The sequence below is a fragment of the Typha angustifolia genome, chromosome 15 (assembly GCF_048772165.1).
Source record: "Typha angustifolia cultivar Huaian chromosome 15, ASM4877216v1, whole genome shotgun sequence".
In the NCBI taxonomy this organism is placed as follows: domain Eukaryota; kingdom Viridiplantae; phylum Streptophyta; class Magnoliopsida; order Poales; family Typhaceae; genus Typha; species Typha angustifolia.
This window is the reverse complement of record NC_133253.1, coordinates 16,614,476-16,634,296: the sequence shown is the minus strand read 5'-3', so window position 1 is coordinate 16,634,296 and position 19,821 is coordinate 16,614,476. Positions and strand designations below refer to the sequence as shown.

The 19,821-nt window shown below is 37.9% G+C and overlaps 2 protein-coding genes across 2 annotated transcripts; both read left to right on the top strand.

Moving 5' to 3' along the window:
• Positions 1 to 5,704, top strand: LOC140777307 (very-long-chain aldehyde decarbonylase GL1-1-like). Its single transcript, XM_073121331.1, has 11 exons — positions 1 to 213; positions 323 to 549; positions 630 to 862; positions 955 to 1,174; positions 1,501 to 1,622; positions 2,682 to 2,938; positions 3,041 to 3,148; positions 3,637 to 3,843; positions 3,980 to 4,090; positions 4,168 to 4,341; positions 4,886 to 5,704. Exons 1-11 carry the CDS (start codon positions 163 to 165, stop codon positions 5,039 to 5,041), a joined length of 1,866 nt encoding a protein of 621 aa, XP_072977432.1. The 5' UTR covers positions 1 to 162; the 3' UTR covers positions 5,042 to 5,704.
• An 11,643-nt stretch (positions 5,705 to 17,347) lies between these two features.
• Positions 17,348 to 19,799, top strand: LOC140778698 (VAN3-binding protein). Its single transcript, XM_073123532.1, has 7 exons — positions 17,348 to 17,735; positions 17,823 to 17,897; positions 17,988 to 18,056; positions 18,468 to 18,828; positions 18,918 to 19,076; positions 19,247 to 19,354; positions 19,431 to 19,799. Exons 1-7 carry the CDS (start codon positions 17,553 to 17,555, stop codon positions 19,634 to 19,636), a joined length of 1,161 nt encoding a protein of 386 aa, XP_072979633.1. The 5' UTR covers positions 17,348 to 17,552; the 3' UTR covers positions 19,637 to 19,799.
• The last annotated feature ends 22 nt before the right edge of the window (positions 19,800 to 19,821 follow it).

The window sequence follows — 19,821 nt, the reverse complement described above, 5'->3', positions numbered from 1 at the left end:
TCCTCCCCTCCCCTCCCCTCTCCTCCCCTTGCCTGTCCTCTACTTACGACTTATATATAACAAGTATTCCTCCTCCAATATAGAGTTGAAGAGAAGGGAAACAAGAGACAAGAGCCAGACTATTAGGCCAAACTCTTTGCTAGCTTTCGTTCTAAGCTCAAAATGGGTGCTCCCTTGTCTCGCTGGCCTTGGGAAAATTTGGGCGCATACAAGGCATAGGCTTCCATCCAATCTCATCTTTTCCCCCTTCGCTGTTTTCATAGAGAAAATCTTATGATGTTAGCTTATATGTTACGTGACATGGCTTGTGTTTTGGATGCAGTATCTACTCTATGGGCCACTTATAGCTAAAGCAATCGCCTCAAAGGCATTTGATGAAGGTAGTAGCAGCAGCGATCAATGGTGCTTCTATATCCTCATCCTCTTTGCCCTCAGAGGATTCATCTACACCATTCTCTGCTCCTTGAGCAACATGCTCTTCCTCACTCGCCGGCGCCGGATTTTTAAGGACGGCATCGATTTCGCTCAAATCGACAAAGAGTGGGATTGGTAAGCATAGATGAGTTAAAACGTTCAGGCATTCTGTTTCGCCGGGCATGTAGTAAAACTCTTCCTTTCTCTCTTATCAGGGATAACTTTTTAATTCTTCAATGTTACATTGGAGCTTTGGTTTTTTATGGCTTTCCAAGTCTTAGAGACCTCCCTATGTGGGAATTAACAGGGGCTGGAATTGCCCTTCTCCTCCATGTAGCAGTCTCAGAGCCTCTGTTCTATTGGGTGCACAGGGCCTTCCACAGAGGCCAGCTCTTCTCCCTCTACCACTCCATTCACCACTCCTCAAGGGTGACCCAATCCTTCACGGGTAAAGGAGATCGATCCACTTACCGACTCATTTTTCAACTAAGTTATGTGGGATCTTTTTCTCTCGTTTCCAACTTTGGCATATTTTTGCAGCTGGGTTTGCCACGCCATTGGAGCACCTCATCTTGAGCATGGTCATGGGTATACCACTCCTCGGCGCTTGCCTCACGGGATTCGGATCCTTCGGGTTACTATCCGGCTACGTGCTGCTCTTTGATTTATTGAGAGCCGTGGGTCACTGCAACTTTGAGGTTTTCCCACATCAGCTCTTTGAGGCCATCCCTGCCCTTAAGTATCTCATCTACACCCCTACGTAAGTGATCAGTCTATGATGCATCATACATCGCAATATTCATATAAACCATACAAGGGTGTGTCTCTTTGAGATATTGCTCAAATTTTTAGGGGGTAATCTAAGAAAAGATTCCTTCCTCCTTTGGTGGTGTTCTTTGGTCATGCTTTTCATGTTTAAAGAACAGTTGTTAATTGAAGTTGGTTGGTGTGATTACTTGTCAGCTTGGGGTTTTCTTGGAAAACTTAGACGATCACATTTACTAAGGCCAACGGTTAACTAATTATACTATGTCATGTCAAGCTTGACAACACTTGTCAACGTTAAATAATTGCTCTTAAGTGCAGGTACCATAGCATTCATCACACACAGAAGAAGTCCAATTTTTGCCTCTTTATGCCCTTGTTTGATCTCCTGTGGGGGACGCTGGATGACAAGTCTTGGGAGCTACATAAAGAAATAACTGCAGGTGCACACCTAATCAGTATTCATTTATCAAGCAAGAAGATTAGTTTTACACCAAAATTGCAATCCTGGTCTTCTTTATCTTCAATATGCATTGTGTTTTCTGATGTACAATAGCAAAGTAGTTGGATCGGCATATTTCCATCCGAACCTTCTTAGACCCACTTGTAAGGCAGGTTTGTGTCGATTTTAATGATTAATTAGCATACATTTACAAAATAAAGTTGATGGCTGGGAGAAGGATTCATTAAATCTAACAGTTGAAATTGGTCCCACTAAACATCCTTACAAGACTTAATCAGTTCAACTCAGGACAAAATACACATTAAAAATGTTTGGTTAATCTTCTAGTTGGCCCTTCACTAGCTTTAGCCATCAGTTGATATTACTAGTTGATATTCCTATTTGATATTGTTAAGGATAAGTTATGCCACAAGGTAAGATATAGTCATCTCACTAATATCATCTGCCCCGTTTGGTTGCAGAACAATTAGGAAAATTTAGAATCATAATCAAATAAAATTTTATTTTCCTAGTTAAAAGTAAATAGATATTTATTATTTTATTATTTCTTTATGAAGGAAAACCAGAAATAAGTTTAAAATTAAATATAAATTATAATTTCATTTTTTTACAACTTTGTTTTAACATTTCATAATTAATTGTACAATTTTTGGTCAAAAAATAACTTACTAAAATATATTTTAATATATTACTAAGTATATTATAGTCACACCATATTATTCACTCCGAATCTAAATCACACGATATCACTATATGATATAATGTATTATACCAAGAAGACAAATTAGTCATTATCCAAAATAACGAAATTTATCCCATGTTTAACATATTTATTTCAGAATAGGGACTTTCATTCCATCTGAGCAAACGGGACTTTGCATCTTGATAGTTTCAAACTCAAAAACAACATTAAGATATTAGGGTGAAATATATTCCTATCTCTTTGAACTTCTTATCTTAGAAAACATTATCGGTTTGAACAAAAATCACCTTTGAACTCTTCGTGAACTTAATGACTTAGAATTATATTGTAACGCAGGGAAGAACGATGAAGTCCCAGGGTTCGTCTTCTTGGCCCACGTGGTAGACATCGCGTCGTCTATGCATGTACCTTTCGTGTACCGCACCTTCGCGACACTGCCCTTCTCGGCGAAGCCCTTCATACTAGTGGGATGGCCGATTGCCTTCGTAATTCTGCTCTTGATGTGGGTTTGGTCCAAGACTTTCTTTCTCTCCTTCTACAACCTTCGTGGTCGATTGTTCCAGACTTGGGTAGTTCCCAGATGCGGATTCCAGGTAGCGTATCTCTCAAGTAGTATTTATGAGACTATCTTTATTACTATTTACTAGTTTGGCTTCTCTCACCACTAACGTTGGGTTTGCTATGTTTCCTGGCAGTACTTCTTACCATTTGCTAAAGATGGCATCAATAACCAGATAGAGCTGGCCATCCTGAGGGCTGACAAAATGGGAGTCAAAGTCCTCAGCCTCGCAGCATTGAATAAGGTTATCTACATTCTTTTCCTTCTTCGCACTATTGACATAGAGCTCAATTTAATGTCACAAATGGGGTAGACAACTACCCTTGCAACTCCACATGAGGACACGTTCAATTAAAATCAAGCAACCACCAGACAAGTCCACAATAAGGAGAGTTTTTTACTTGCAAATATATATATATATATTTTTGTTAAACAAGGGCAAACGGTTAGTATACTTTAAATTTTTATACGTATAAGAGTTAAAATAGATTAAAACTCTAATAAGGATATATACTACTGGAGAGCTAGTGAGGGGGTTGGCTGGTTGAAATGGACTTTTCAACTTTAAGTCTTATGTTGGAAAATGTCTAAATTTTAATAGAGATAGTTTATTGACATTGTCTAGTTGAGATGCACTTTTCAATTTCCGACAAACTTTAAATGAAGAACCCTAACTATGCCGACACTTTCTCGCCTTATGAGAATTGCAACTTAGTTTTACGAATCTTGCAGAATGAAGCACTCAATGGAGGTGGAACACTCTTTGTGAAGAAGCACCCGAATCTTAAAGTACGCGTTGTTCATGGCAACACCCTCACAGCCGCTGTTATCATTAATGAGATCCCTAAAGATGTGAAGGAAGTATTCTTGACGGGTGCCACTTCTAAGCTTGGAAGAGCCATTGCACTGTACCTTTGCAGGAAGCAAATTAGAGTCCTGGTAATCTATACATATATATATATATATATATATATATATATATATATATACACCACAATATATCTAGTGACATTATTCATATATATATATATATATGCTGCTTACTAAGAAGTCTGAGTTAATTAAATTTCTACAGATGCTAACTCTCTCAACTGAAAGGTTCCAAAACATTCAGAAGGAGGCTGATCCAGAGTTCCAGCAGTATCTCGTTCAAATCACGAAGTACCGGGCTGCACAAAACTGCAAGGTAATTATTGTCTACCATACCATGCTAAATGTATGTGTATATATATTGATCACTAATTGCTGATGCATCGATTTCAGACATGGATTGTTGGGAAGTGGTTAACGCCGCGAGAGCAGTCCTGGGCCCCGTCAGGCACGCACTTTCACCAGTTTGTCGTTCCTCCGATCATCAACTTCAGGAGAGATTGCACCTACGGAAAGCTGGCAGCAATGAAGCTACCCAAGGACGTGGAAGGATTAGGATCGTGCGAGGTAATCATATTCCTATATTGTCTGTCTGTTCTTTAATAGACTAAGTTTTTGAAGTCACATTTGGCACGTCCATAGATGGGTACTCATTCAGAGATTAGATTTATCTTAAACACAATATGCAACTAAACACTTCTTTATATATATATATTTTAATTAAATCTTACATAAGATAAGTTACATATAACATAAAATATCCTCCTCTTCTCTGTGACCATGAGTCTTTTTCACTCTCTTTTACGTGATTAATGTCACTTAAAAGCATCATATGGAGATCCTGTAAGCATGTCACTGTCTTTCTATTCTAAATTATGCCCACTGTTCTTGTTCAACACCAATTTTTGATAGCGTCGTTGTTTGTTGGAAAGCTTTAACTTTAGAACCGGAAAGGGATGCATGTTTTGTAAGAAGAATATGGCAGCAGTAATTTTATCCACGTTTTAACGATCAAAGAATAAGATAGAAGAGTAAAAATTGTAGAGAGAGAATAAAGTAAATTGTTGATATTTTCTGAAGTAATTAACGAGTGTGGGTGGAATGGTTGCAGTACACGCTGGGGCGCGGCGTGGTGCATGCGTGTCATGCAGGCGGTGCGGTGCATTTCTTGGAAGGATGGACGCATCACGAGGTCGGCGCCATAGACGTGGACCGGATCGATGTCGTATGGGAAGCTGCACTTAAGCATGGCCTAACACCTGCTTAGCGATTCGGTGGACCAACCAAAACCAAAACCAAAACCAAAACCAAAACCAAAACCAACGCCATCGCCTACCTACATGGATTATTTTTTCTCCCACCCACACACACACTCTTATGTTGAAATTTTATTTCCCACGATCTATTCAAGCGCACCTGTAACCCTGTCTTAAGATCTTTAAAAATATGGTTAGCGGATATATCATTAAGCTACATTTAACCAACTCTCCTTCCAGATTCCGGTCTGTGTCTTCGTCACTTTGATTGTGCTGTACATGCATGCAGCGGGTCTGCCTAAAATTAGAATGTGTTTCCTATATATATATATATTAATCTCTAATCTCGCACATCAATAATCTATTATTAGGGGTGGCAAATCTTTGAATAATAAAATGGAGAGCCCAACGCTATTATTTGCCTTTATTATTTAAACTATTTGTAGTTTGTAATATACTGTGAACTTGAAAATTGAAATTATGTTGTAATTGTCCTCAGATATTACTATTGGCAGTTTGTAATAGAAGATGTAACATTTTCTTTTGGGTTTTTTTTTTTATAGGGTCATGATCTTTGGATAATAAAATGAAGGACACAATGCTATTTATTTGTATTTTATTTTAACTATTTGTAGTTTGTAATATATTATGAATTTGAAATTATGTTATAATTATCGTGAGATGGTTAGATTTGTAAGTTAGAATTAATATATAGATATGTGTTGAATTGAATTTATGGTTTAATATCTAGAATTGTATATTTTTTTAAATAAAAAGATATTATTTATTTGAATCAATCAATATTAAATTTTATATAATAATACTTTGTTATTCGTGTTATCATGTTGTCGTGTCGTATTAATACGACCTATTTATTAAACTAGTTAGACAGGTCGTATTAATGCATTCTGTTAACACGATCCATTTATTAAATAAATAAGAAGTGTTATGTTAACATGACTCATTTATTAAACGTGTTAGACGAATCGTGTCGTGTTACCTGTTTAATAATTAAATTATTTTTATATTTATTAAATACAATTAATTTATTAATCGAGTTATTTTTATGTTAACATAAAATTAATCCAATTTAAATCTGACTGGATCACAATCTGCTTAACCCGACCTACTTAACCCGACCCAATTGCCATCTATTTATCGATCTTCTCACTCAAAATAACTCTCCACTTAAATAAGGACATAAATATGGACAGCGAGTAAAAGAAAAAAATGGAAGACAATTGATTAAAAAAAATATGGTTAAATTTAGTCCAGACAGAACTCGGTCGGGATTTAAATACCAAAAAGAAATATAAAAGTAAGGAAGACTTATCCTCTTCTATATATATTAGCATGAAATGTTATTCTGGGCCGGGGTCAATGTATTCGAGGCCCAAGTTAAATGCCCTGACCCTTTTTGTACCAAAAATACCCCCCTCTTAATTTTTAATCCCAGAAATGTCCTCGCGTTTCCCTCCAACCACGCGTCCCGCTTTGAAACTCAAGAAGCCCGCGCTACTCGCCACGTCTCCTCCTACGAATTCGAACCGAGACCGCTTTCTAGGATTTCGGTGATCTACTGAAGGAAGAAGAAGGAAGAGGCCACGTAAGAGAGAGAGAGAGGGAGAGAGAGAGGAGAAGAAACAATGGAGAAGGGAGGAGGAGCAGCTCTCGGGGTCCGAGCGATGCCGGCGACAAAGCGACGGAGGAAGGGCGTGGGCTTCGCGAAAGCCGTCGCCGATTACCTCGTCTCCGATTCCTACATGTACGCGTCACTTATCGACCCTAATCCGACCTTGGATTCTTCTCCTTCCAACGCGGTTCGATCGGTTAAATCCGCAGGTTCGCATCTTGGTTCCAAATTATCATCTCGTCGTTTCCCAAGTGTTGTTGTTAAGTGCGGCTTCTCCCGCCTTGTTGAATTTTTTCTTGTTCTTCCGGTGATAGAAGGATTAATAATTGAGATATGAAATGCTAGTAGTTGCATTTGTTTTTAGAAATATTCATACTTTTGTGCAAGAAATAGGGTGACGAATATTTTTGAAATGCTTCATATCTTCTTTTCAGAAGCGCATCATAAATTTTGGTATTGGTTTTGGAAAAATTGAAATACTAAAAGAAATTGTGTTGCAGAAACATCTTCCCTTTAATTGTACGCTTATATAGGTTTTATATGCATTGAAATACTAAGAGAAATTGTGTTGCAGAAACATCTTCCCTTTAATTGGCGAAAAGAAGTGTATTCAGATTCTAACATTTCTGTTTATAATTTAATTGTGCAGAGAAAGGGGCGCAAATTGCTCGCAGTAATAGAGGTTGCCGTTAACTTGGGTTTTGCGCTGCTTGCTGCAGGTATTTGTATAGTGTACTTTGTATAGGTTTCGCTTGTTTCTGGAGTGTGTGGAGTTCTGTTGTTGTAAGTTCTAGTATTATTGGTGTATATGCTTTTTGTGATGTAGTATAGTATAGTTCTTTTTATTAGTTGCTTTGTACGTTCTGTTCATTATGCAAGAGATATTATTCTTACTAGTTAGTCAAGTAATGGGTTGTCTTCTCCACTTCAGATTGCACCAACATGGATATACTTTGAGTTCTTCTTAACCTGTTAACATATGTTTGATTAGCAATGAGTGATGTAAGGAACTAACTACACTTTCTTGCATATTGTAGTGTAGTAACTAATTTCATACGAAGATTAATTTGTTCTTTGCATCTTCAAGCTTAGCCTTTTTTATTCTGTCATCTGCAGAACATCTTTCTTCTCCTATTTCCTTGTTGCATTCGTCTCCAACTTTTTGATTAGTTTATGTTCATATAGTATATCTAGGATCAGGTAAGGAATCAACAGACACTTAATTTGGTGCATGCCAACAGTGTGCCTGAAGTGGAGGGTCTGGTCTAAATATTTCTCTTAGCATGGTCAGAAAGTTGGTTCAGAGATCTGAAGGCCTTCTTTTTTATGTCTGTCTTCCTTTGGAGGTGTGCCCTGAACACCTATGTCTGTGCTCTGCACATTAGAAATGTTTAAACTGCAGACGGTATGTGCTTAAAGGCTCCAATATGCATTTGATTAATGGTGGAAGGAATGAGATTCTCGTCTGCCTTAGAAAAGTCTTTAGATGACCTTAAATATGAGAATTAGTGTGCAAAATAAAATAAAATAAATTCTGAATAGCTTAACCTTCTTGCATTGATAGGTAATTTTCAGTTGATTGTCTACTAATGTGTTGGGTTGACCATCTGCGCCATTAAAGACTTGGGACTCAAGACTTAATTGCAACCCTCTTCTTGAGACACAAATCAGGTCTAAAGCAGAAAAACTGAGACATTTCATGACCTATCATTGGTCTTCGATTTGTATTTTCGGACCGTTTGAGATCCCTCTTTTCATCCAGCACTTCTCTTCCATTCAAATTTCAAAGTGCTAAAATCTGATAAATAGATGTCCCTTAATTGGTGCAAAGAGGATCTTGTTGAACTATGATGTTGAGGAGTGTTGAGATCTACTGACTTTCTTTACCTTATGAGATCCCTCCACAGCAATAACAAGAGATCAAGAGGTGCGGAAATTTTACTAGGTTATGCCATCGGATGATTATTTTGTCTTTCATCTTATGCTGTGATCTGGTTGATCCTTTCTTGTCCAGAGCCATGATATTTTCATCATTGTTTTCTCCTTTTTAGCATAGACCACTGACATCATGACATTACATCCAAATTATTATCTCAAAAATGTCATAGAGATTTCTGAGAGAAGATTTAGGACACCAGGCTTCCTCTTACTTCCTATACTTTTTTACTTAAGCTTTTATAACAGTATGTGATGGATCGCATCATTACCACTTTGTTTAAGACTTCCAGTACTGCCTTGTATTCCTGAAACCACATTTGAAGGTTTGGCTGGTAGAATCAACACAAAGTTCCAAGGATTTGAGTTATGCTGACTAGATAGTCATACCAGTTGCCGATCAGCTCAAATGAAACGAAACAAAATATAGGAAAGTTCCTACTTGGATTCAGTCAAGACGGATCTATCTCACAGTGTCTATAATGCATCTAATGAGCTCCTGTTGATAAGATCATGTAACAGTGGTCCACTTATACTCTTAAAGCATGCATTTGTATTATCTATTGCAGGAATCGAAATCTACATATTGTGCGACAATGTATAATTATAGCACTATGGGTCTAGGAGTCGTTAAGTATATATGTTCTAAATACATCACATGCTCCTAGTTTGGTGCTTGACCACAATGGGCAGTTCAAATCAGGCAAACACATGGTCACACATGGATGGGCTCCATATGTCCCTGGAAAGGCATGCAGCCCCTTTGAGTTGTATCAATAAAGAATCGGCAGCTCTACATTATATGTTTTGGTATGCCCTCAATTTAAGGTACTTTTGGCAGATCAATCAAACTAAAGCAAAGAAGGCCATTGGAACATTTAGTATTAGAGTGTCATTGCACAAATACATGGTTTTGTTTTGTCTAGGGGTTTTGAGAAGAAGTGTCATGTAGCTTCCCATAATACAAGATTGGCCTTGGGAGCTTCTTTTATAACCACCATTTATTCAACTTGATCCTCTGGATATGTTATTAAACTTCATATACAAAAAGAGGAGCTTTGCTGACCTTATCCTAATGCAGTGTCCTAGTTTTGATTCTTGTACCTGTGAGAAACGGTATCATAGTGTTATAAAATCGTTGCTGGTAATAGAAGAGAATCTCTTACAGATTTTATCCACAACCTCTACTTTTATTCTCTTCTTTTCTTTTTCTTTTTGTCTTTTTTATAATTTTTTCCTTTCTGTCTTGGATGTACAGTTGGATACTCTTATTGAAGATTGGGAAAGTATAATAATAATATTACTTTATTATTAACTGGCCCATACGTAGTAATGATATTGCAAATTTGCTGCTTATAATCTCTGAAATCCTTCTAAATTTTTCTTTGATAGAACTTCATCGTATATCATTTACTTCATCTTTTAGAACATAAGTTGAATATTTTTGCATACGACGCTTGAAAGCCGTAAAGACATAACATCTTTGCTGACTTTCATGGTACATTATCAGTCCCCCCTCATCATCAGATTTTAACTTGATGTGACTATCAACACCATTTATTCCTAAGACCTGAGTTAGTAGACAGGTATGATGTATTAATAAAACTGCACGGTTACAATAAAATATGATTGAAACAAGAATTCCTCTTTTTACCATTAGCGAACTCTTGGTGATCTCTCTCTCTTTATGCCATGTCAAAGAAGTCAATCTAAATACGGTACCAGTCCGATTTAGTTCTTTGGTTTTGTCAGTGAATCTTATTTTGGTAATCAAAACTTAGAAATACAAAATGCAACAGCATTTAGCTAAGAAAGATGGAGTAATCGATTGTGCTGTAGTATTATCCACACTTCGCTACGATAGCAATCTTAGAAAAGCACCAAGCAAGAAACTGCAAGAATGGAAAGATCTTCCTTGATTTGAAGCTGCAGGGAATGAGTGTTGTAGTCATAGAGCTGGAGGAGGATGACATTTTTTTTTTTCTCGCTGAAGAGAGCTAAATCTCTTCATTGGTCAACACATGGGAGATACAATATAGCAGGTGGACACATAAAGGAGTAAAGGGCATGCTCTCTTTTCCCCCTTACACACTCGTGTACAATTACAAATAGTATCGATTCTGACCACGGAAACGGGATGGATGCAGAGAGTATTACACACCGTAGAGATCCGAGAGACTCTTGAGAAGGATCACTTGCATCTCTAGGAAGCAGATATACTGAGCAGTCCTCCGAAGCAACGCCTCTGCATCGTCGTCTCGGCAATCAGGTACAATCTTCTTGAGCTCTCTAAATTTCCTTAGCACCATAAATTGTAGAGTTTTCTTCTTCTTCAAGTGGATCATTCTTCTACCTTGACTCCTAGAAACCAAAGGCCTTCTCATCTCCAGATAAAAATTTGCAAGTGTAGAAGAGAGTCATGGTGGGCAAAGGATATAAATAGGTACTATGATTTCACTTGCACATGTGGGCTTAACTAGCTGTAGACTGTAGGCTAAGCTGGAAGAAGGTACACTTGGATCACTTAGAGACCACGAGCTGGCAAACGACATATATGTGCACATGAAAGGTAGTATCATCTTAAATGCATGTAACTGTTCTAGCTTTACCCACCCCCAATCATTTTAAAAGAACAGTGGCTTTATACTTGATTGACCAACACGGGGAAACATAAACGATTCAAGTGAGGCATCTCTTTTGTGTTCCAATTTTTAACTCTTAACGATCAGCGTTGAGTTTATTATCAAACCACAAGATGGATTTTGAGAATGAGCAATTCTATCTATGGGATAAATAGCATTTTGCAGTCTTGGTCAATTTAATCTCAACCCCTGCTTATTTTAAGTAGCTATGGCAGTAGTCGCCTTCAAATACATTTTATCTTTTTGGTTTGAAATTAAGCTCCGAATTTAATTAGCTAGTTTTATTTTTTAATCTTAATATTTTGAAGAGTAAACTTAATTACATAAAAAAAAACCCTATTATCACCACTTGAGTTTACTTATCATATATATTTTCTAGGGCCTCTCATCCATTTACTTACTTAGAACGGCCTAATTTTAGGTGCTTGTCTAATCTAAAATAGATATACATTTCAAGCAGGCAAGTGTTCTACCCACTCCACAAATGGATATTGTGCATTGTTTTCTTTAAAAAAACGTCTGGAGTGGGGGACTAAAGGCTCGCATGTACTCAAATAAATCACGTACGTTATCAAATGAAACCAGTTTGAAGTCCAGCTCTCTCACAAGGATGGTGGGTATGATATCCCTGAACAAGTGTTGCGAGAAATAGTGACAATCTATTTTTTAATTTATACATCAAAGTTATATTTTATTGTTGTATACATTAGAGCTTCAATGTCCCGTAAGGCTAGAACACATGTTATGTTTCTAAAGTATTCTTCTTTTCCGGTCGAAATGAAATCATTTTTATGTAAATATAAATAAGTTACAGAGATATAGAGAGAGTTGTGTCACATAAAGTATGGTCCCTCTTGAGTACTTTTATAAGAACTGGAGAGGATGGCAAACTCTAGATGAGGCGTTTGTCAATAGTGTTATCAAAGACAAGGTGCATGTGCACGTCCTTATCTCCCGTGGGCTGCATTAAATCTCATGCACGTGCACGACTAGTAGCCTTTTTTTTGTTAGATAGATAGATAGATTGATAGATAGATAGATAGTAAAAATTATAAGATACAAACATAGTTCGTCGTATTTATCTATCATATGATGTCGCATTATATGTGTGTGTGTGAAGTTTATAGTGACAATATTTTTACCCAACCGAACATAAATAAAAGTAGCTAATTATTGGGGGGCCGTAGAGAATTGACCTTGCTTGATGTTAGCAAGAACTGTTGTCCGGTAGCCGTACAGTTGGATCATTATCAAACATCTAAATCAGGCGGTCGGCGTTAGGTGGCCCAGTCGTTGTGACTTTGTGGCGATCCATCTCCATTGACTAAACCTTTGAGATTCTTATCGTGTCACACCTGAAAAAACCTTTGTTGTGATGTAACTAACGAGTTGTTACTATTGACTGTTGAGTCGCCTCATAAGAATGTGGACATTTTGATTTAAAAAAAGAAAAACATAAGACCGGAAGGGAAGCACGAATCGACCTTAGATGACGTGATGTACTGCTCTGAAATGAAATAAATATTTCCTGTATGTTTCCTTGTCGTTGGGGGTGTCTATGAAATGTGACAACCAATTCGAGCAAGGATACAAGAAAGAGGTTAAAATAAAATGTTAATTACACTAACACCTCCTCAAATATATTTGATTTTTTTCTAGAAACTCACAAAATTTTTTAAGATTATAATGTTTCTCTTAAATTTTAGATTTAAATGGAAAGGCAAACGGTAGTGAAAGAATATACTGAATGACTATTATACCCCTAATAAATGTATCATATTATTAATTTTTAGATTAAAATAGTAAAATTATGTGATTATTCTTAGCAACTTAACCTCTATTCTCTCCACTTCCTTCTACCTTCCTTGGCGTTAGGCAGGAAGGATGATGAATGTGGCTTGGATCGGTTCGCCGCAGCGAACCGTCGGTGGATCTCGGTCTCGAAGCCCTTGAAGTCAAGAAGGGTTGTGCGGAAGGAGGCAATGCCAACCTAGACACCACAACCATGTGGGTCTCACTAAGGAGGGCCTGCTACATGGGTCTCAATAGAGGCGACTCAAAAGGAGGCGGTGGAGGCAACCCCAACCTTATCGTTGTAGCAAACTGCCGATGGATCTAGGATCAGGAGCCCTTGAAGCTGAGAAGAGTTGCGCAGAATGAGGCAACGCCAACCTAGATGTCGTAGCCATGTGGGTCTCGTTGAGTAGGGTTGGCCTCATGGGTCTCGATAGAGGCGATTTAGAAGTAAGCAGCGGAGACGACCACAACCTTCTCACTGTCGTGAATTTCTGGTGGATCTCGTTCCCGAATCCCTTGAAGCCAAAAAGGGTTGTGCGGAAGGAGGCGATACCAACCTAGATGCTGCAACCATGTGGATCTCGCTGAGGAGGGCCCGCCCTATGGGTCTCGATAGAGGCGACTAGGAAGGAGGCGGCGGAGGCGACCCCAACCTCTTTGTCGACTGCCTTGTATCCTCTACGAACTTCTCAAGCACATAGAAGGAGGCAATAGAGGCGACCCCAACCTCGTCGTTGTTGTGAACTGCCGATGGATCTAGGATCAGAAGCCTTGAAGCTGAGAAAGGTTGAGCAGAAGGAGGCGACGCCAACCTAGACGTTGTAGCCATGTGGGTCTCGTCAAGTAGGGCCGGCCTCATGGGTTTCGATGGACGCAACTTGGAAGTAAGCAGCGGAGACGACCCCAACCTTGTCACTACCGTGGATCTTGTTCTCGAAGCCCTTGAAGCCAAGAAGGGTTGTGTGGAAGGAAGTGATACCGACCTAGATGCTGCAACCATGTGGGTCTCACCGAGGAGGGCTCGCCTTATGGGTCTCGGCAAAACTAACTTAGAAGGAGGCGGCGGAGACGATCCCAACCTCTTGGCCAGCTGCCTTGTCTCCTTCGCTTGCCTCCTCTACGAATTTCTCAAGCATATAGAAGGAGGCAATGAAAGTGACCGTAACCTTGTTGTCGTGGTGGCCAATTGATTGGGTCTTGCTGAAGGGGGGGGGGGCTACCATGTGGATGCTGATGAGGAGGGTCCGCCGTGTGGATCTTGAATGGGCTGCCACGAAGGACCATTGCGTGGGTCGTTCTTAAGGATCTTTTGGCTGTGGGGAAGGTGGCGTGTCGAGGAGGGTTAGACGATAGTAATGGTCGGCAAGGAGCTATTTGGCCAAATGAAATAGAGGGAAAAAGGAGAGTGGAAGGTATTTTGGTCCATTACCGTTGGACCAAAATAAAATTAATATCTTTCCCTTCAAATGAAGGCATTTTAGCCATTTTAATCTATCATGAATACCACGTAGTTTAAGTCTATTAAAAAGACAAACGGTAGAATAATAGAAGAGTGCAATTTAAATAATTCAAAGTTTAAGGGGACACTGTAATCTAAAAGAGTTTATGGGTCCCGTGCAAATCGGGTATACTTTTAAGGGTGTTAGCGTAATATTTTTTCTGGTATATTTTAAAAGAAAATTAAACTAATCAATGTACTTATAATTAAAATTAGACAATTAATTTTTTTGTCAAACTTAATTGAGTATCGACAAAATAACCAAATTACATCCCTCATGTTTGTTAAGTAAAACACATGGATCTTTTAGATAATGCCGTCGAATAATAAAACAGTTATGGTCGTGAGTTAAATTTAACAGAAAAATTAACAGTGTTACTTTAATTATAAGTACATAGATTGATTTAAAAACTTTTGAAGTATAGGTGGTAAGTAATTTGAACATAATCCAATGTGTTAAAATAATCTTTTGTTAAGGTGTCATCGTTTACGGACAATTGGATGGAACAATTGAGATGTAAAAGTAAAGAGATATCTGTTAAAAGAGATTTCACTGTCAATCAAGGTTTTATCAGGGCCAATTAGCATTGGATAGAGATAGAACGAGGAATAAAACAGGTTTTTATCCCATTTTCGTGATGCTGAAATAAAAATATCAGATAAAATGGTGTTTAGCTATAATAATTGGGATAAGAGATAAAAATGATCAAATTATATTATTGTCATGCACATAAATATTCTTATTTTCTTTCTTTAGAGAAAGATAGGTAATTAAAATTGTATTATATTTTTAAAAGATTATATTATTATATCAGAATTCTTTTTTAGAATTTCTGGCTAGAAAGCTAATTAATTTACTTTATCATAATTTATATAATATAGATACAATCATAGACGAGAATTTCATATTGAAATATTTTCAGTACAAATATATTATAGTCGATATAAGTGTATATTATACATAAATCAATAATTTGGCCTTTTTGGGAGGGGCAATTTAGTTATTTGAAAAGTTGGGATAAAAATATCGCAAAAAGTGGGGGTTTAATTTGCTTTTTTTTTATCCCGTATTGGTCCCTTGTTTGGCAGGAATATTTAAAATAAAAGAGGATTTATTCAGGATAAACTCTCTTTTATCTCAATTACCAAATGGCCCCCTACTTGGAGATTGCGTAGACCTTGAAATCTAAAAAGTGCTATTTCGAACTATTGGACCTATTGGTATCTCCTTTCTATTTTTGAAGATCTCTGTCTAGAATAGTATATTAGGAAGGAAGGAAGGAAGGAAGGAAGGAAGGTAATTTATAGTTTAGACCTCATATTAAAGTTTATATCTTTTTAGGCCTAATCATTAGGATATGTGGGGGTGTCATGTGCTCACAGATTAAATAATGTGTTGCTTAATATTAGAAGACTCTGCTCAAATATTCAATCTATATATTGAGAAGCGCTAGTCTCTTTATTTAGCTTACCGACTAATAATTCATTAAAATAAATATTTCCTTTTCATTATATAATACACGAATGAAATAAAGCATTTTTAATCTTGAAGTTACAACAAGCGATACTATTATACTAGCTAGCCTTTGCTACTGCTTCAGATGGGAGAATAATAATTGGGCTCTTTGGTTACTTATTCATGTTTAGAGGTGTCTTTTAGTGTGAAAGTTTCTTGCTTCCCCCTTTTTTTTGGATAAATATATATATAAATAAAGTCTTGCTTCCTTACACCCAAATATTCATGGAGAAGAACCTATCTACTAGATAAGAATTAATAAGTATACTTAAATAATAAAATTGCTCCCCCTAAAAAAGTAAGAGGCATTAATGTGTGCATTTCTAGGGCCTCCTAACGACTAGTTGTGGCCCATGTAGTTCTTCTGGGCCTCATCCTAATTATGATTTCCTTTGAGATATTAATAAAGGCCCAATTCTTGCCGCAGGATCGCTTTAGGCATCAATAAAGTCCCTTATGATTGTTATCTAAAGTTTCAAAAGGTTATGATGCTAATAATAAATAGACACAAGATTAAAGGTTAAGACTAGCATACACAATGATTAAGAGGCATCAATCCTCGCATGCTCTTTAAGAAACAGCCCACTCGAAAAAGAAGAACCATAAACTAAAAGCTTACCACTTTTTATTAATCTAGAAGACTACCTTAGAAGCCCCATAATAAATTCCCTTCCCAAAGTGATGAAGAACAGTTCTAAAGCCAAAATAGGGAGTTGCCCAACTAGTTCGAATCATTCTATCCTTATTAAAAAGCTGGCTTTGTAGGTTACGTGAGGAGTGGTAGAACGAGCTTGCTGGCCTTTGAATCCTTCATAAGAAATTTGCAGCTAAAGCAGGGATAAAATTAAGCTCATTTGGGGTCCTCAAATGGAAAATTACATCTCCCCTGCTTCAGTAACATATTTACAATCTATATATTCTACCTGTAGTTTGATTTTTTATCTCATTGAAACTTAATTTAAGACCTTCAGTAGTGCTGCTGTTAGCTGCACGTTTGGCAATGATGTTTGGAAGGTTCCTCCACATCTTTACTCTTTTTCTTTTTCCAATTGCTAGCTGTTAAGGTAGTGGCATCCCAACATCCCTAGCTTTTGTAATTAGCCAAAATTAATACATGGGTGGCACCTCACTAATCCAGAACTGAGCGACAGTTAACAATGAGCTTTATAGGCCAAGAGGCCACCATTCTGATTCCATCCTTGTCGATGAAAACTGGAGCTTTTGGTGGTGCTAATGATCCACTCCACCTGCCTTTCTCTAGTGGGATTAGTTTTTAATTATGCATAAACCCATCCCCTATATGTTAGGTTAAAGTGGTTGGGTGGGGAGGGCTAGTCATGTGAGGAACCTAATTCTTCTCTCAAAGATGCAATTATAGTCTGTTGTCATTAAAGAGAATGGTGAAATTTGTTGAGGAAGAAGTTGTTATATAGAAGTGATTGTGCTACGATTGTGCAATCTATCAGAAAGCCCATTTGGAGCTGTTTGTTTTCCTCTTGTGATGGATTTGGACGTGAAATTTATCGATCATGAAGCATCTCTCGGGCCAATGGATCTCCTTTCGAGTGCATGGTGCAGCTCTGCCATTCAAGTTCTTCAGCCAAAAGCGCAGGATTGCTTGCTGACTTCATTAACGGATAAACCGATCATCGCTTACGAAAATGAAATGAAAGCTCCTTCGTTGGTGAGCAGACTGAAACCAAGCATTACATTGATTTAGTTTGTATCCTCAGTACAGCAAAAGGAAGAAGTAACCCTGTGAAGTTTGCAGAAGAGCAATCATAGCTTAGTGATGGATGAAGGCGGAGCCAAGTCGATTCCGCAATGGAAGTACGATGATCTTAAGGTAATCTGGATCTCTCATGTAATAGAATTACGTTTGAAGTTTTAAAGATCGTCTCTGATAGAAATAATAAGCAAAGACTTTTCTCTCCAGTCATGGATATGGTTGCAGAAGGCAATTCATCCGGAATTAGATTATGATCTCTGCTCGAGAAAGAAATGGGTAAGGATAAGACTTAATATTATTTCAATGATTACAATTTCCTGACTCTGTTTTTAGCGTAATAGTAAGTTTGTATTCTTCAACACCATTCGCTGCACTTCTTCCTCTTCCCATGTCGATTATAGAATTGGCACCAGGAATACTGATCCGTTACGTGCGTCTAAGATCTTGATGGTAAATATGTGAATGTTAATTCAACAAGGCTGCTCTTCTTGGATTATATTGAACAGAAGAATAGGCAAACATGAAAAACCTCAGATAATTCCTATAGTCTCTGTTCTTCCTCATCAATATGCTAAATTTAACTTCTTACGTACTTTAGTAGTTACATTCATTACGTTTGCAAAGTGATTGTTTCCCATAGAGTATGATCATGTAATCATATACTGCAAGCCGTTTCCTCGTTCGCAGCTTTCTCGAAAGTTCACACCTTGGAGCGGCATCTCTATAAAGAAATGGGTGAAGGAAATCAAGCAAAAGCGCAAGGAAGCAGAGCGGTTGCAGCGAGCGGAGGTTCATGCGGCGATCTCAGTTGCAGGAGTCGCAGCCGCGCTTGCAGCCATAGCATCGGAGAAAAATGCAGACCCAAACCAACCAAATTCTCTGAAAGAGGCTGCGGTGGCATCTGCAGCAGCATTAGTTGCAGCACAATGCGTGCAAGTAGCAGAATCAGTGGGCGCGAAGAGGGAGCAAATCACCTCAGCTATTAGTGCAGCCATGACCTCCACTGATGCAAACAACATCGTCACCCTCACTGCTGCTGCAGCTACATGTATTCGTTGTTAAACTTACTGTGCCCCGTAAGCTTAGGAGGAATCAATCTTTTCACAGGGTAAATAACAACTCTTCTGAATGTTTCAGCATTGAGAGGTGCAGCTACACTTAGAGGAAGGCCAGGTCACAGGGAGAAGATCAAAGGGAATTCGCCCACACTCGTACACGATGAATTTGAACTTGATTTTGGAAGGTGTCGCACGGCCCTGGCGAAGGGTGATGAGATCCTTGTGGCAACACCAGATGGTATGTATGCAGTCAAATTTCATGTTCATGCTACATGATAGACAAATCCAATATATTCATATCTGGTCTCATGCAGAGCCTTCAAGAGAAGTCGATCTCATATCCTGTTTTGAGATCCCAAGTCTAATAGAACCTAAGGCATATCTGTCCTTTTTCATGTTACTTTGCAGGTAAATTCAGGTTAAGAACAGTCTCAGCTACAATGAACAGAGATGGTCAAATTCTTTTGAAAGTCAAAAAGATCAACATGATAATGTCCTTCTCAAGCGCAAAAGAAAGTAAGCTAAAGTTTCTTACACTAGTATTATTACCTCCTTAAATATGTTTGCGTAATATAATCCATCTGTTTCACAGGCATCATTTATGACTTGCATGTAAGCCCTCCAGAGAAGCCTATTCAGGAAGATGCAACATACTCCATAGATATGACAACAAGCAAAGGCAAGATTGAGCTCAAAGTCAGAGATTATATGCAGTACAAGAAGTGGGTCTCAACAATAAATCATATGCTAATGCTTTCCAAAACATTTACCAGATATGAGCTACCTAGTACTCAGTAGGAACTAATTGACATGCTCAATTGTTCTAAAGGACTTGGAACATTTCATATAACTTGTTCTTATGCTTGGGTTTTTTCTTTTCTTTTCTTTTTTCTTCTTTTGGTTGCATGTTCATAAACCAGTGGTTGGAGATAGTAAAATAAGGTGTGGACATTGATCTGTACGCTACCTCATGTGAGTGAGTA